The 17,007-nt window shown below is 46.7% G+C and overlaps 7 protein-coding genes across 7 annotated transcripts; 3 read left to right on the top strand and 4 right to left on the bottom strand.

Moving 5' to 3' along the window:
- Window positions 1-159: 159 nt before the first annotated feature.
- Window positions 160-1,542, top strand: N7478_000051 (glycosylphosphatidylinositol-alpha 1,4 mannosyltransferase I; the record flags this gene model as incomplete). Its single annotated transcript, XM_056916267.1, has 3 exons — window positions 160-1,146; window positions 1,203-1,310; window positions 1,369-1,542. The coding sequence occupies 3 exons, from the start codon at window positions 160-162 to the stop codon at window positions 1,540-1,542; spliced, it is 1,269 nt and encodes a 422-aa protein (XP_056784147.1).
- A 348-nt stretch (window positions 1,543-1,890) lies between these two features.
- On the bottom strand, window positions 1,891-4,269 carry N7478_000050 (DNA damage response protein RcaA; the record flags this gene model as incomplete). The annotated part of the gene is made up of 5 exons (XM_056916266.1): window positions 1,891-3,700; window positions 3,763-3,914; window positions 3,967-4,061; window positions 4,118-4,180; window positions 4,233-4,269. 5 exons carry the CDS (start codon window positions 4,267-4,269, stop codon window positions 1,891-1,893), a joined length of 2,157 nt encoding a protein of 718 aa, XP_056784146.1.
- Window positions 4,270-4,448: 179 nt separating this feature from the next.
- N7478_000049 (Y-family DNA polymerase) lies at window positions 4,449-6,332 on the top strand (the record flags this gene model as incomplete). Its single annotated transcript, XM_056916265.1, has 2 exons — window positions 4,449-4,586; window positions 4,647-6,332. 2 exons carry the CDS (start codon window positions 4,449-4,451, stop codon window positions 6,330-6,332), a joined length of 1,824 nt encoding a protein of 607 aa, XP_056784145.1.
- Window positions 6,333-7,029: 697 nt separating this feature from the next.
- Window positions 7,030-8,850, top strand: N7478_000048 (uncharacterized protein; the record flags this gene model as incomplete). The annotated part of the gene is made up of 1 exon (XM_056916264.1): window positions 7,030-8,850. The coding sequence occupies one exon, from the start codon at window positions 7,030-7,032 to the stop codon at window positions 8,848-8,850; it is 1,821 nt and encodes a 606-aa protein (XP_056784144.1).
- A 503-nt stretch (window positions 8,851-9,353) lies between these two features.
- On the bottom strand, window positions 9,354-10,569 carry N7478_000047 (uncharacterized protein; the record flags this gene model as incomplete). Its single annotated transcript, XM_056916263.1, has 3 exons — window positions 9,354-9,753; window positions 9,810-10,396; window positions 10,465-10,569. The coding sequence occupies 3 exons, from the start codon at window positions 10,567-10,569 to the stop codon at window positions 9,354-9,356; spliced, it is 1,092 nt and encodes a 363-aa protein (XP_056784143.1).
- A 1,655-nt stretch (window positions 10,570-12,224) lies between these two features.
- On the bottom strand, window positions 12,225-12,635 carry N7478_000046 (thioredoxin family protein; the record flags this gene model as incomplete). The annotated part of the gene is made up of 2 exons (XM_056916262.1): window positions 12,225-12,531; window positions 12,613-12,635. 2 exons carry the CDS (start codon window positions 12,633-12,635, stop codon window positions 12,225-12,227), a joined length of 330 nt encoding a protein of 109 aa, XP_056784142.1.
- A 703-nt stretch (window positions 12,636-13,338) lies between these two features.
- N7478_000045 (histidine phosphatase family protein) lies at window positions 13,339-15,046 on the bottom strand (the record flags this gene model as incomplete). Its single annotated transcript, XM_056916261.1, has 3 exons — window positions 13,339-14,191; window positions 14,251-14,380; window positions 14,431-15,046. 3 exons carry the CDS (start codon window positions 15,044-15,046, stop codon window positions 13,339-13,341), a joined length of 1,599 nt encoding a protein of 532 aa, XP_056784141.1.
- Window positions 15,047-17,007: the final 1,961 nt, after the last annotated feature.

Below are 17,007 nucleotides of genomic sequence, written 5' to 3'. Positions count from 1 at the left end.
TTCATACCAATCAATACTACTTGGCGCCTCAATTGCTGCCGAGGCCAAGCCATTCAATCCCCAACAACCAGGCCAGCCGGAAAGGGGAGTCGCTTGATCCATGTAGATCGTCTCTCCTTTAAATCCCAGAAAGTGTCATCTTCCGCAGTTTGAATCGCGATGGGCATTTTCGTTTCAGCTCCCAGAGTGTTCTCTGCGGCGATAACATTGCGCCTAGTGCTGCTTGTTTACGGTAGCTGGCAAGATGCCAACTCCGCCGTGAAGTACACCGATATCGACTATATGGTGTTTACAGATGCTGCACGCTATGTCTCCAAGGGTCAGACACCATATGCCAGAGATACATATCGCTATACTCCTCTCTTGGCATGGATGCTTCTCCCAACTGCATGGGAATCTTCTGCGCTGTGGTCAACTTTAACATTTGCGTTTGGCAAGATTCTATTCGCCCTGGCTGATGTTCTAGCCGGTTGGTTGGTGGTGCAACTCCTGATTCAGTGCTACAGATTTCCCTCTGAGAGAGCACTACGCTATGTGGCGGCTGTTTGGCTGTGGAATCCCATGGTCGCCAACATCAGCACTCGCGGCAGCTCTGAGGGGTTGCTGGGCGTGCTTGTTGCAGGCCTACTTTGGGCTTCTTTAACAAAACGTGCGACTCTTGCAGGCTTGATACTTGGCCTAGCCGTCCACTTTAAAATATACCCTTTTATTTACGGCGTGTCTATCCTGTGGTGGTGGGACGCGGAACGCGATGGTGCTGCTCCGGCCACCAACCTCGACATCGTGTCGCGTGTCGTTCGATTCATTACCCTCTCACGCGTAAAGCTGACGCTATCTGCGCTGACGACCTTCATTCTTTTGAACTTCATCATGTACACTCAGTATGGTGTGCCTTTCCTCCAGCATACTTTCCTTCATCATATCACTCGTATCGACCACCGACATAACTTCTCTCCATACGCCACTCTACTCTATCTTGTTTCCGCTGAGAATACGGAATTCCAATTCGAGACCCTCGCCTTCTTGCCACAACTACTTCTTGTGGTTTTCGCTATCCCATTCGTACTAGCTAAAAAAAGTCTGGCAACTTCTATGCTGGCTCAGACCTTCGCATTTGTCACATTCAATAAAGTGTGTACCAGTCAGGTTCGTATTTTTGATCTTCACAATCCACCCTCTATGATTGACTAACTGGTTTCCAGTATTTTCTCTGGTATCTCATTTTACTACCATTTTATCTCCCATTCTCTGAACTTATTCGCAAACCTATTCTTGGCCTCTCGGCCGCTGCATTTTGGGTTATTGGACAGGTCTGGCTTCCGCATCATAATCTACTGGTCTCAGGACATGGTACTGACTCTCTTATAGGCTCTCTGGCTCCAGCAGGGCTACTATCTGGAGTTCTTGGGCATCTCCTCCTTCGTCCCTGGGCTGTTTCTCGCCTCTCTCTTTTTTTTTGCTGTCAATATATGGATCTTAGGTATTATTGTTCGTGATGGGGGTGAAAACCCGAACTCCGATACTCAGGACAAAACAGAGTGATCTGAATGGCCGGAATATTTTATCTTTAGACAGTCAAGGCTAATCTACACATTTGAACTTGAATGCTTCCCTGCTTAATATATATGATAGAGCACATTATTTGAGTGAAACAAGAAAATCTTACAAAGTAAAGCAATTCGTTCGAAACTTGAAGAAAGCAGAGAAAAGAATAGAATACTACAAGGGAAGGAAGAGAAATTTCAGTTCATTATCCTCAAACGTCTCAACTTGGAGATATTTGTAATCTTAAGTAAGGTCTGGGCAGGGTATCGATGCAGTAGAAAGTACAAAAATCACGCTAACAACCTATGCAGCACCACGGGGGACAGTAAAAACAAATGCTTGAGGTTAGCGCTTACGCCTGAAACGGAAGCGAAGTTCCTCGTCACTATCAGACCCCCGCACTTCACGGGGGCGTTTTTGATTGCGACTGCGCGATGGCACCGGTCGGGGATCGGGAGTTGGTTCAGGACTTGAGGTCAGATCCACTGGTGGCTGGGAGGGGGCAGCGGCGGATTCATTGCGGGAATTGGATGATTCATCTTCCTGCTCTGCTATCGACTCCTCGATCCTGGCGGGCGACTTGCGACTAGTAACCCAGTAGTGCTCACCAATTCCAAAGTCTTTTCTAGTCACCTCTTCTAGGGGAACAATGACACTTTGAATTCGTTGACGTGCATGGCGAGGTTCTCCCTTTCGTCGAAATCGCTTGAAATTCTTGCGACCATTCCACCGATCATCCCATCGATCAGAGCTTTCTTCCTCTCCAGTGAATGGTTCTCGAACTGGTATTTCCATCTCTTCAATGATGGCCAAATTCTTGAGCTCTTCGACATTAACATCAGGAGAAGGGCGAGAATTCTCATCAACCCTCCTTTGCTCTTCTTCCTCTTCGCGGTATTTACGAGCTGCTTCCAAAACATCTAGCTTTGCACGCTTTGCCTTTGGGCGAGGTTCAGGCTCTGTTTGTGCGGTACGGGTCCCATGTCGTCCTTGGTCAATTTCCTCTCGGCGACGTTTCATGGCTTTGGCGCCAGGAAGTAGACTTTGAACAAGATCATCTGCGATATCTTCATCCTTTTCCACGGTTTCCATGGGCTCAATCATTTGAGAGGGCTGAGCCTCATCCTCAATCAGAGGCACACTGTTGCTTTCTTCCTCATCGTCATTGTATACTGGGATGGATGCCATATCAAAGCCATCGTCAAATGTCTTCATCTTGCTGACGAATTTGCGTACCCGCGAAGCCTTGGGTTTTGAAGAAGTGGGGGCTCGCTGTTCTTGGGCAGGAGATTGGGATGGAGCAGGTGCTTCGTCCACATCAGCAGATCTAGACTTGGAAGGAGGTTCTGGAGCAGCCGCGACGATCGATTCCTGGCTTGATCCTTCCTCGCGGGGCAGAGGGCGACAAAGCGGAGATGCATCATTGCCCAAAATAGCATCCAAAAATTCCCTCTGCTCAATCACCCGCCGATCGGTCATGAGAGCGACTTCGTTGCTTACCTCTATGGACCATGGTTCTAGTTCACCTTTCGATCGAAATCGCACAAGTACAACCTTTTCTGGTTCATCTTGTGCATCTGTGGTGTCTAGCTGGCCTCCGCTTTCTCTCATGAATCGAACAATATCATTCGCTGTGGTGACGCCGTCTTCGATATCATACAAAAGAGCTTTTCCTTGTCCATTATTGATCGCAGCTTGGAGATTCTCAAATTGAGTAGGATCTCCAAAGACGAAAGTGTAACCTTCGAACACGTTGATTCGACTTGGGTTGGGAGCAAAGGAGGCAGCCGGTCGCGATATTGGTTCATTTCCAGCTGGCGGTAAATAATCATTTGGGTTTGGCCATGCAGCATCAAAATCGGCCTCTAGTGGGGACAAGGCTTCGTCACTTTCGAAGTCGGTGGGAGTTGTTGCATACACCAAGGCGTCGATATAAGCGTTGTTGACGATTGATTTCCCATTGATCAAAGCCTGAAGGCCTTTGGCTGTATTGCGCTTGCTCTGAACCACATGAGTAGTATGCTCGACCAAATATGGTATAATTGTTTTGATGTCCAGGTCCTCTAATTTAGAGCGATATTTGGCCAGAGGATCTTCCGACCTCATTTCCTTGGAAGAGAAGGAAAAGCTCAAAACCACTGGCTCCCATCTCATTCTAACGAAAGAAAAGTCATTATTAGCGGGGCTGTTTGACATCCCGGCACAATGCATACGAACCGTAGAGAATGGGCATATCGTCCCAGCTTGATTATGTGCTCATCACCACCCAAGACTTGCTTATTGCCCTTTATTTGTTGACCATCCACAGTTGTTCCCCTCGAAGAGTTCAAATCGGTTATGGTAACTTTCGTTCGTGTGCGTGGGCGAGCCTGTTTTCCCTGTTAAGTCGTGCGCTTCATTGATACTCAATCGTGAACTTACTCCATCTCGGGGAGTAACACTAGATACTTCAATCGTCATATGTTGTCGAGATATAGTACTAGCATTCTGCACTTCTTTGGATATAGCACCATGGACTGTAAATGTGAGTCGTAATGGTCTACCACTGCTACCACTGAAGGGTCTCACATACCGCCATTGTGCGGGGGCCGGCCAAATAGGTATTTCTTCCCCGGTCGCAGCCACACTCGCTTCCCTATAGAAACAGTCAGCTAGAAGTCGCTTGCACTCCAATGATGAAACATTACCGTCTAGGAAGCCACCTGTTGAATCCAAGATCCACATCGAGACTATTGCTGAGGGAACAATGAAGTCAGTTTCGATTCCACGTGAAAGGGAAACGCGTGAGCACGTGACTAGGCGTTACTCTCCCGTCGCTGCCTGCTGCTTCAGTTGAACGTGTACTAGTTTCTTCTTCTAACTCACATCACTTTCAATGAAAGGCTCATGGAATTCAATTCATGATGGAGTCCCTAGGAGGACTTGCTGACGACAAGCAATCGACATCGGCGCAGGATGAGGAGAACAGCGACACATTAAAATATCAACTGCTGGGACCCTCTTTAACCAAAGCGGGACAAGATGCCGTTGATCAGCAAAAGGTGCGGTTTACAGCACCACAATCTGAGTTCCAGCCTCTCTAATAAAAAAAAACACTCTAGGTTTCTGAAATCATCTATGAAGCATCAAAGGGCTCTAAGTTCTTCAACCACGAGCAAGAAAGAGATCGAAACTTAACGGTTAAGATCGAGCGCATCCGGAAGGCAAAAGCTCGGCTGGAGAGCTTGGATCTCACCCATGACCTCCGTCGGGCAGATGAATACCTTGCCGAGTTAGAGTCAACTCGGGACTTGTCACAATATGTAATACATGTTGATTGTGATGCATTTTTTGCTGCCGTCGAAGAACTAGACCGGCCGGAATTGAGGACAGTTCCCATGGCTGTTGGTAAAGGCGTCTTGACGACTTGTAATTACTTGGCGAGGAAATTCGGTGTGCGCAGTGGCATGGCATCCTTCGTTGCTATGAAACTCTGTCCACAGCTAGTACTTCTTCCCCAAAACCATGAGAAATACACAGCTAAGGCTAAGGAAATTCGCGCGATCATGGCAGAATATGATCCCCTTTTTGAAAGTGCCAGTATCGATGAAGCCTACCTTAATATCACCTCCTACTGCACTGAGAATGATATGGGCCCCGAAGAAGTTGTTCAACGGATGCGCGAGGAAATCCTAGAAACCACAAAAATTTCGGTGTCGGCCGGCATTGCTGTGAATGCAAAGATTGCGAAGATTGCATCTAATCAAAATAAGCCGAACGGTCAGTTTCGAGTGGCCAATGACCGGGTTGCAATCATGGAATTCATGCGAGAGCTACCTGTGCGGAAAGTTAATGGTGTAGGCCGCGTGTTTGAACGAGAACTAGGCTCCATTGGCGTTGAAAAATGTGGCGATATCTACCCACAGCGGGCATTTCTAACCAAGTTGTTCGGTGAAAAAGCGTTTCAGTTTCTGGCACAATGCTACTTAGGCCTTGGGAGGACGAAAATCGAGCCGGTTGAGACCTACGAGCGGAAAAGCGTGGGTACGGAGACTACATTTAATGAGATAGGCGACAAAGATGAGATACGCGCTCAATTACAGTGGGTAGCGCAAGAATTAGAACAGGACATGTCTCGCACGCAGTTCAAGGGTCGAACGCTCGTTCTCAAAGTGAAATTGCATACGTTTGAAGTGTTGACCCGCCAAACATCTCCACCGAGGGCTGTTTCTCTGGCCAAGGATCTCTATACTTTCGCACTTCCCATGCTCACTAAACTGGAAAAGGATATTCCCGGAATGAAGCTGCGACTGCTCGGCCTGCGTTGCACGAATCTCGTCAGCACAAAGAAAGCTGGTATCAACTTCTTTGGTATATCGGCTGTGCAGCCGGAAGCAATATCAACTGCGAAACCACATACGACTGCTGCTGATCATGAAATTGGGGCAGAGGAAGCATTTGAGACTGCTGCTCGCCAGGAGATCCAAGACGAAATGAACGACTTAGAACAGCTCAGTCAGGAGGCCGGGAATGCCAACGATGTCGCCGAGACAGATGAATCAAATGATACCAAACAGGCTCAGTGGGAATGTCCTATTTGCTGCCGAGCTCAGCTAGCCGATGACCGCATCTTTAACGATCATGTGGATTTCTGTCTTTCTAGGCAGACAATACGCCAAGTCGCCCAAGACACACGAGAGACCCCAGCACAAACACCCGCGCCTTTCAACCGCAAGCGTAAAACAACATCACAAACTTCTTCTACCTTCGAAGCTGATCCGCGACAAAAGCGTCTCTTCTTTCAATGAAATTGAACGTCGTGACATTTGAATGATTTCAGTTGCAATACTTTGCTGGCGAAGTATAGACACCTAGCAAAATATGCCTCGGGGAACCTCCCTTGTTGATCTATCTATACTAATTTCTTCCTTGCTCTCTTTTTTCTATAAACCCATTGACTGTTCCTCCATCCCGTCTTTGAATTGCGCTCGGTTTATATACAGGTTTCCCTCTATTCAGTCATGGTCACTACTAGCTAGTAAGACATCAGGTGGAGCCTCAGGATATACGGGTACCCCATGCCAGAACCATGCATAGGGGTCACGTCACACCCCCTGTCAGCGGCCCCCAAGTCAAACAATTACTTCTGTATAAACAAAAAAAAAGAATGCTTCAATTCCAAGTCATTCCACATCACCATTAAACAAATTTCTGCCCTTGTATTTATGTCATGTAATTCCGTGACGAGAATTTTAACGTGGAATTCATGATGCGGTGAAGACGGAACTAAACCCATTTGGGCTCCAATGTTGTGCCTTAGTTGACCTCCCACCATCTCCACCACCTTGAAATAACTCTCCCCTCAAAAAGAACAATACACCCTCCCCCAAAAGTCACGCCACTGAGTTTTGACTGGGTCTCCAAGGATCATATGTTCTTGGTGGGTTAGTGCCATCATGCTTCATTGCCCGCGGTCGCAATGCTACTTGCACCCGTGCCGCAACTATGACCTCCGATAAACAACAAACAACAGGCTATCCCGCCAAACCGTTCACGCCCACGCTCAGTGCGGCCTTCCACCGATCGAAGCAATCCCCATTAACCCCGAAGCTCGCCAGCCCAAGTCCAGGAAACCCTGTGGCTCGCCGACTCGCTCAACCCGACCATGCTCATCCCTATTCCACACCTTCCAAGGAGGATATCCCCGCCGGCCCACAAAGCTTCCTGAGTGCCAATATTACTCCTCGCTCGGGCTCCCGTACCACTCGTCGTGATGTCGGCTATACATCTCCTACAAATACGCCTCCTGTATTATCTCCACAACCGTCTTATGCCCAGTCCACAATAGGTCTCGGCCTTAATGGTGTACGACGAACAGAACGCAGTCCGGCTCGCGGGGCCAAGCCGGAGCAACCACGAAGCCTAAGAGCGAAGACACTCACGGTCGATGGACAGCAGACGTCTCGTCCTAACTCCTTCTCAGATGTGACCGCTGGTTTCCCCATGTTTTTTCATGCTTCTGATGCACGATCATCCAATGTCTCCGATGTCGAGTCTTCCCGTCCCAAACAGGGGAGAGTATCACCGGCCTCGAGTTTTCTGTACGCAAACGGGGATCAAGAACGACATTCGTCAACAGACGAATCGCATGTTTCAACTGGCTCCCGCCGCCCTGCAACTCTTCCTCGTCCTGCACCTTCGGCCAGACAAGGCCCCATCCCGTCCCCTCGCTTGAAGTCTCCCCGGGTATCAGACGTGACCTCTCCTCCTATCCTTGAAACACAGAACAATTATAGTCCGAACTTGGAGCCGGGATTTGAAAGAGTCTTCCAACGTTATGATTCCTCTCCCAGCATCACATCCGAGAAATCACAGCTCCCTTCAATTACAAAGCACCGAAAGTCTTCCAGCGTGGACTCCAACAATCAGCCAGTGCACGCAAGAGACGGCCTGCGTGCTAGCCCATTAATTATGCCCAATAATGTTCCGACTGAAGAAGCCAGTCCTGTTCCTGTGCTCTCCGACCAGATCCCGACGCTCCGACCTCGCGTATTCAGTAACGGTTCCTCTGTTTCCACCGATAATCACCAGCCTATTCCAATGAGCCCCGGGAAATCGGACAGCGGCGACATGGCGCTTAATGCCCGGACCGAACGCAAAATCTTGGATTTGGAAATTAGCAATTCTTCCCTGCTTGCTATTAATCGGACTCTAGAACGAGAAATGCGGAAGCAAACAGCAGAACTAAGGCGCTTTCGCCGATTAAGTCGTTCTGGTCGTCTCTCTATGGCTCCTTCAACGCGCTCATTTTCCGGCATAGCGTTGTCAACCACTAGTGAAATCGATGAAGGAAATAGTGAACTTTCCTCTTCACGGTCCCAAGACGACATGTCAGATTTTAGTGATGAAGATTCGATCGTCGAAGATGGTGTTCTCAGTCCAAACACTCTAGCCGAGCATGATGCAAAGCACCGGGATCATGATGAGAAACGGTTTATGCTTGATCTTACCCGACACCAAACGCTTTTGGTCGATAGCCAAAAAATGAATCAAAGTCTCAAAAGATGCCTCGGATGGACAGAAGAACTCATAAAAGAAGGCCAAAGAGCCCTTGAATATAATGTTTGCGTCCAGGATATTGAGCTAGGTGGCCGTGTTCTATCCCCCGAGGAGCTTTGCGAAATTGGTGAAAGTGGACGATCGCTTCTCAGTCCCTCAGCTGAGTACGACTATTTTCCACCCACGCCCAGTTCCCCGTTCGAGGACAGCGAATTCACCGACCCGGCGTCTCTCCCCTTACCATCGTCTCCTGGTGGGACCGATTAAACTTCTAATTCCCTCGCTTGCCCATTTGCTCTTTATTCGTCTGCTAAATACCCCCTTCGTCATACTTTTCCGTTGGATTTCGTCGTATTTTTCAACACGCCATATACACTTTATGTTCTATTTTGGACCTCCTTTCTTTTTCGGATATTTGTCATCCTTTATGTATTCACCCACCCTCAAGCCTTCACTCTTTCTTTCTTTTCCTTCTTCTACCTTGGCCTAGATTCCCTAAAATCTCAAGATATGACTGATGGATTCGGCCATCTTGGTATACTTGGCTATACTACTCTAGATACCTACTTGTGATTGATACCCTATGTGTATATCCTGTCTGATTATGTCGTTGTACTGCCGAGCTCTGATGCCTTGTGATGTTTACCAAAGAGAATCATACGATAGCTAATGGTCTTACATGATCGCTAATAGAAATCTTGAAATAATTCGATAAAATTGCACTGAAGAACAAGAACCAACCTAAAATATCATTCAATTCAAAGTTACAATCAGGGAAACGGACACAGGCCCATTCTCTGCTCTTTGAGGCTCTCCTTGATTGTCTCCACCTCCTTGTGCCCTTTTCCTTCGAAATACTTTGGCCCAAGGTCAGGTGTGTAGTATCCTTGAGGATAGTATTTATTACCATCATCGCCAGGCAAAGGCTGCCCCGCTGCCCATTTCAACCAGGCAGTAGGGCCCCATCGATTCCAGATCGTGGGTTGCACATAGAAAGGCGCGCCTTCATATGTTAACACAAAGTTCCGTCCATGCTTATTGGGCTTCTCAGTGAATACATCCAACCGCATGAATTCAGGTCGCGGTAGAGCGAAATATCGCAAGTACAATTTGCGAATTTGGAAGATAGATGCGAACACAGCAGAGAAAAATGCTGGAGGGTGATCAATCCTAGCGTGGAAATGTCAGTGTCTCTTCATAGTACTCACTAAAGATTTTTCACGTACATCATTGCCTCGCGAAGTCTATCATCCATCAGAAATGAGACAAAGTATACCCCCAGTGGCTTCATAAATCCTGGTAGGTTATATACCAAAACATCGATTGTTTTGTCTGCGATCTCTTTATTTCTTGGATGTGGTTTCATATGCTGTATCTCGTACTGCTCGGCCCATGCACTAACTTCCTCTAACCAGTGAATCCCGTCTTGAAATCCGTTCTTGCCTGATGGAAGTACCTCGTAGCTGATCCCCAGGGCATCTCCGAGACTCTTCCAGTATGTGCCTACTGCGCAACGTTCCATTTCTGTCATCTCGCGCCATTCGAACAATTTCACAAAGCGGATTGGTTCCAATGCAAACAGACTTAATGTATAGAGCATGTCATCTTCTAGAATTTTGCCGCTTGCTCGGTATCCTTTGTGGAGGTACTTTGTGCGCGCGATGGCGGTTTGTGATCTTTCTGAACTGGGTTCGAAGGCCATGAACTCTCCAATCAAAGTACCTGTGTCCGCATATCTTTTGAATGAGGTTGTAGAGTCGGAGAGTTGTGAGGTTTTTAGAAGGAGAGTTGAAATTGTGGGTATGCCGTATGTCTACATAGTCAATGTGTAAGCACCAGTCATTGCATGCGTGTCTGGTTCGTTGGGATAGTTTAGCTTACTCGAAATAATGCAAATTGAAGCGACTTCAAAACAATAAATGGAAATTCCATTTGTAAAATTGTTTTCTGGATTGCCCAGGCATCGTGGTTTGTCATGTGTACCATCGATTCGCGAGTTTTGTATGGGTATTTCTTTTGGAGACCTTTGCTTCGACGAAACCGAACCGATGATGCCAGAATGATATAAACTGTTATTCCTAGTAGGCTGTATATGCCTTTTTGGTGTGGCGATGCATGTACGAGGGCATCGGCTATGGTCCTCTGCTGCGACTCAACGTGGGAGAGGGCGCTGGTGATGGCCTTGTGTGCCATGGTGGCCTGGGGTGAATCTAAGTACCAGGTCATGATGAAAGACAAGACTGTTGGGTATACTGATGGCTTGAAAGATTGAAACGAATGTTTATCAGGGCCACAGTGCTTTCAATGTCCTGTGTGAACTAGATACTTCTTTACTAGTGTATACATAAACTCTTCAAGGGACAACCGTGACACTTTATACTACTCGCGGATATGTACATTTTATCTTATTTCCAGTAAAATTCCATTTCTTGTCAACACGTGGTTCAATTTCTTCATCATCTTCATGTATCGTGCTTCAAAACCGAATGTTGAGGGTTCTTTAAAAGATCGCGCGGACCGAGGCAGCGAAGAGCCCCGCGCCGATCCCCCGGAACCATTGTCCAACGTTTGTGACAGGAAACCAACAGCCAGCTCGGTGCAAGAAAAGCATAATGATGTTACTGGGAGTGACTTATTCGTCCATCAGCAACCCGGAACCTCGATAGAAGCAGATCCAAAGTGGCGTGAGGATTTTAAGATGTACAGCCGAGGCGTAGCATGTAGCCTAAATCACAAATGCTGGGAGTGTATTTGTTATGCACAGGTTCCCACTGGATCCATAAGACAGGATATCCACATTGGGAGCATAATAAACGCATAAATATAAAATCCCATAGATGTACAGAGGAATCGGAGTCGGAATTCAGCTCGCCGACATCGTATGAGTTCAATCCATCATCCAAACTCGGGAGATTGTCAGAGTAAGCGGGGGATCGTCGTTCTCGGGGACCAATAGCTTCTTTGCATTTCCAAATACCGCAAGTCTATCTATATCATGATGTTGGTATGCGTATGGATGACGCTATACTTGGGTCTCTTGGTGTCACGAATTCACTCTTTAGAAGCCAGGAGAGATTTTCGGCTATTCAGTATGGAAAATATAACCAGTTTTAAACTCCGTAGGTTCAAGTCGTAAGCCATAATAGCGACATCAACTCGGATATGAGATTCACCGAGTCAGTCGATCTTCACATGTGCAGAGCCCCAGCTTCGGATGCTGGAGAATCCGGAACTTCGATACGAGATGCACCACGGTGGTTTCACGATCAAGATGGTTCGGTTGTTTTATTGAAGTTCCAGTCTATTCACAAAACGACCGTTTCACATCACATGGAAAAGGATTGGCAGCATCATGGGCCATGCTGAGGTGTGTATATGGACATCTATCCAGGCGAAATAGAGATGGGAACCTTGGAAATGTTGTTCCAATTAGCATGTAGACGTGTACATAGCCCCTTCTTATGACTCCCCGGTCGCATCCATGTCTGCTCATAGTAGTTCTGACTTGATATAAACCGACTTCATATTGTGAAACTTGATTAAAGTAAAAATAAATCAAATATTCCGTTTGAAAGTCAAATCATTATAGCCCAGCGCGAAGGCAAATCGCCATGATTGGTCTTTTCCATTTCACCACTCACTTAAGGCGCTTCAACAAGAAGAGACCGGATCCCTTCCTCGACATTCTTTGGCTCTGCACCCACAATCTCCGTAACCTTTTCGCCACCCTTGAAAAGCATAAAAGTTGGCATGGCACGAACATCGAGCTCATGGGCAACCTCTCCGACCTTCTCCACGTCGAGCTTGTAGAATTTGATTTGAGTGTATTGGTCACTCCAGGTTTCCATCTGGGGGGCAATCGTTTTGCATGGACCACACCATTCTGCGTAGCAATCGAGGATAACAAGATCTTGGGACTGTAAGATCTTCTGCTGGAAGTCCGCAGTGCTAGAGTTCACGCGCTGCGTGTCAGTGGTTTTCATCAAGCGATAACGGAGAAGAAAGTGAGAGGAAGAGAGAGAGACTTACCTGGTGACCTCTAGAACGGGCATGATGAATTCAAGTTCGGAGTTGTTTCGTGGCCTGGAGATGGGCTCAAAGCCCCAAGTTGTTGAAGACAAGTCTTCGGATCGTGATACGAGAGAAGAAGAGAGAGAGGGAGGGGGGCTTTCGGTGCTGTCAATTGATGAGGAAGCTGTCAGAGAGAGAGAGGAAGGGAGATGGAGAGAGTGAGGTTGGTATGATGCTGCCTAAGATAAGCCGAGGGCTTCAACTGTGTGACATCAACAACAAGATTTCAGCGATGTGCAACGGGGTAAGCCCGCCAGGCAACCCTTCAGTGCCCATTTGAAACCCTTATATGAATTAATATCTGAATTACATGCTTGGTTCAGTATAATTAAATATATATTAGGTGAGTAGATAGACAATCTCAGCCTTACTATCTATAGATGATAGTATTAGTATTGATCTCGGAGCCTAGACAGACTACTATCACATCCATACTAAATGAGCAGAATGGGCACATAAAGAGAAGAGAACAGAGATGCTGGAGATTTTTTAACTAGAGAGGGTCACAAACTGGCTTCAATATTTGAAGGGGGATCTATATAAACTACGCAATAAATTCAACTAGGGTAATTATGAATACATGTACAAGTTCCATTATGAGATGTGTAGTACATGAAGCCAGATGATAGCCACTGATAGCCAGTTGATCTTTGCCTTTCGTCGAGCCTTGGACCTCAATCACTTCTATGACTTGGGTGGCTGACCATTCCCAACCTGAACGGTGCTGGTTGAGCTGTAGGCGCATGACTTGGCATACTCAGCCTGCTTTGTCAGTTCGGGAATATAATCGATAAATTCCTCCAGACGACAAAAGCCATTGACTGAATCCTCGCAGGGAACGAACCCGTCAAATGGCAGAGGCGCATTGTTCAACACAAGTCGAATATAGTCTTTGGTATCACGGTCAGATGAGAGATCTGGATTCTTATACATTTGCGGCTGTAAGTTTTCAAACGAGATATCGGAAGGACAAGTCCATATTTCTGAATAGAGACGTGCGCCAAACGGCGTTGCCTTGGACATATAGAAATTGCGCTCCTGGGGCGCATTTATGACATTGATGGGTAGTCCATGGGGTCCGTAGTTGAAATATTCCAATCCCAGCGCTGTCAAAACCGCAACAATGGTGTTGTCGTGCGACATATCCATGTAGAAATTTTGATGGAGAGGGAAATCTTTGAGATTATCGTCGTATGTGTAGTTGATGCTGGAGTGGCTGCTCGTAATAAGTCGATTTTTCAAACGAGCAGCTAGCTCTTGCACATATCCAATTCCTTGAGCGCGACCACTGGGACTTCCAAAGCCATAACTGCCATAATACTCGATGTCGATCCCATATTCAAAGTTCCGCCATTCCTGTTCTGTAAACAGGGAACAAAAGGATGATTGGCCTAGGGTTGCATACTCATATGGGCACAGGTTAAGGAGCCCCCAAGCATCAGACGCATCAAGGCCAAAGTCTTCAGGGAAATACTTGGTTAGGCGCTTAAGAACACTCTTGGCCAAGGCATATTGGTAATGTTTGAGGCCGGAGAAGCTAAAAATTGGTGAGTAATTGCATGTCATACGGGGTTGAACTTTGAGCCCAAGACTTACCCAGCTTCCTGTCCTCCAGTGCATGAAGACGAGGGGGTGAGCGTGTTGTTGAAACCATCCTCTTCGGGTATTATGACAAGATTGTAGTCTTCATACGAACTCTTTGCGCCCACATTTGAGAAGAAACCGCCTAAACTATAGTCAGTCGCTGCTCTCGTATATTCGTCAGGATGAACTTACTCAACCACCAACGAGCACTCTCTAGGATACGAGGGTAGGAAGTTGTACGAAAAGTAGGTTTCTCCCGAGCTGTGCCATTCGGCCATACATTCAAAGAGTTGTTCCAGTCCGCTTGACCGCGACCAGCACGGTAAAGCAAGCGGCCATACTGGCTCCAGAACGAGGCACCTGCGTTCGCCTCAGTGGCAGCGCCACTAGGAAGTAGATCATTATAGCCCAAAAGGTATTCCCAATCGTTCAGGAACTCTAGTGGTCCTGTGGCGACCGGGGTGTTGGGATTCTTCTTGGCGTAGTTGGACAACTTGGCAGCAAATTGGGTCATATTTGCACCATCGCTTGAATAGTTACCAGGATATCGCTGGGCATGACGGTGGAGCACGTGGACCTGTGAAAGTTCACACTTTGCCGGGAAGCCCTTTGTGACATTAAATCCTGGGGAGTCGGCGTATGGACTCAAATTGGCCCAGCTGGTCTTCATGTCGAATCCATCGGGGTATGATGTACCGGTCGGGGCTGGGACAACATGGGAGGTCGCACTTGGAGCTTGCTTTGCTGTGACGACATTGCTTCCTGCTGCAAGAGCAAGAAGTGCAAGTGAAGATTGTAAGATCACCATTGCGAGAAAGTCGGAATTGAAGTTTGCGGGGAATCTCTCTGGGGAAAGAAACCGTGACTCTTATATAGCACAGGGGTGAGGAGATGCATGTTGACGTATATGCATGTTGATGGGTGGTTGGGGCGCAAGGATGGATCATGATCGTCCCTTTTCTTGCTGTGGTGGGCACCTTCGAGGCTAGCATATCCTAATTCTGCCCCCTGACCCATTGAAATAAGGATCACCATGGTGACTGTACTCTGTATGGACTAGTCTGATGCGATTTCATGAATTTGGGCAGTGGGGCTCCTAGACGATTAAGTCTCTTGCAACCGTCCATGCAGTTTGTGTGACAAACATTGGACAAACACATATGCAGTAGACATACTGTACAAAATCATAAAGTATTGAGGTGCAGCGACCCACCGAAGATCGAATTTGAAGATCCCCCGGTTCTTGTTGAATATGTAGGGCTTTTACTTTGCTTTGGCGGGGAAATCTTGGCTATTTTTGGTTTAGAAAAAAAAAAAAAGGTATTCATTAGAATCACTCACCGGTACGTCATTAACATGTTCTTATATTCTAAAAGCTTCAAAATTCAAGACTGATGGGACGTGGTACTTCCAAGGCTATCTCACATAAGCTCTATATCCAAAACAACATCTTTTGGAACTTGAAGTAGTCGCATTTCCAGTCCCATTTTCCCCTCTTGACAGCTGAATCATGAAAATAAATACGAAGTCGATGTTCACGTTCAGAAACCTAGTTGCTATGAAAATCCTAGACAATAATTCTCGGCCTGAGGGTGAAAAGAACCTCGCAGATAATCTCAGGAGTCAGGACGTAATACGGCGCAACATTCCAATTCAGGTGGACACAGCCTATACTAGTGATCAACACAGTAATTGATTATGTCGATCTCCCATTCCATCTCGTTTTTCATTGCCATTTTTGGAGCAGAACGAGACCCCGAGCCCCACGCGAAATCTTGTTAGCCGTGCACCTTCCGCCTCGCCAAGGGAATACTGACGGCGATCTTGGCAGAGCTACATTTACATGCACGGACGTTTGTTTGTATGCATACTGAGCAGGTCGAGAGAATTAACGGCCAAATACATAAGTCGCGATGGACCTTTTATTGACAATATCTCCCACAATTATGATTCCTCACAAGATATCACTCTTATGACCTCAGGCTCCGACTCGTTGTAATAGAGGCCACTTTTTTAGATACATTCCGATTTGAACCAAGCTACACATTTTCTCTAATATATCCATTTTAACCTTGGAACATTCTGAACTTGATTACTAGGTACTACCAGTTGATTCTATATTAATGTCATATTGCAACTAGGTAGTATTTGATATACTATACATTATGATAGACGAACGTGTATAGTGGGAGAACATTGAACATGTAGTAGGAAACTCGGAATAGCCCTGAAGATCTTACATACGCACTCTCTTTGTAAGGTTCGAGCTTATACTTCGATTAGCTCAGCCGCTGGGTTAAAGTTTCTTGGTGAAAATGGGTTTAATGAAAGGGATCGGATCTGTTGCTTCCAAGGCTGATTGCAGCATTTCCAAGGATATCCAATACGAGAGCTAGTCTCTTCTCGGTTACATTGACGATTGTTTTCCAAGTTTAAGCAGGATTCAGGATTATTTATAGATCCACTGGCGCAGCTATTATGTTAATAATTAAGGCAGGTTAGGAATCTCGGAACTTGTAACAGTTTGAAGAAAAAAGAGGTTCTACTAGATTATACCCCTATGCAAGGGTCTTAACGGGTAGTCCACAGACTCCACACACGCCTTTAAAGACCGTGGACTCATCACATTAGGCCAGTGATATCTCAGGAAACCGGGGAAACTTTGAATGCAAAGCCACAGTGATTCCCCTAGCTCGAAGATAGTCATTGAATTACTCAAGAGCACAGCTTGAACCGAAAATTTCGAGCCCGCAAGTCTTTCAATCATCG

The sequence above is a fragment of the Penicillium angulare genome, assembly GCF_028827245.1.
Source record: "Penicillium angulare strain IBT 27051 chromosome Unknown utg000001l_segment0_segment0, whole genome shotgun sequence".
Classification (NCBI taxonomy): domain Eukaryota; kingdom Fungi; phylum Ascomycota; class Eurotiomycetes; order Eurotiales; family Aspergillaceae; genus Penicillium; species Penicillium angulare.
This window is presented reverse-complemented; position numbering and strand designations above follow the sequence as displayed.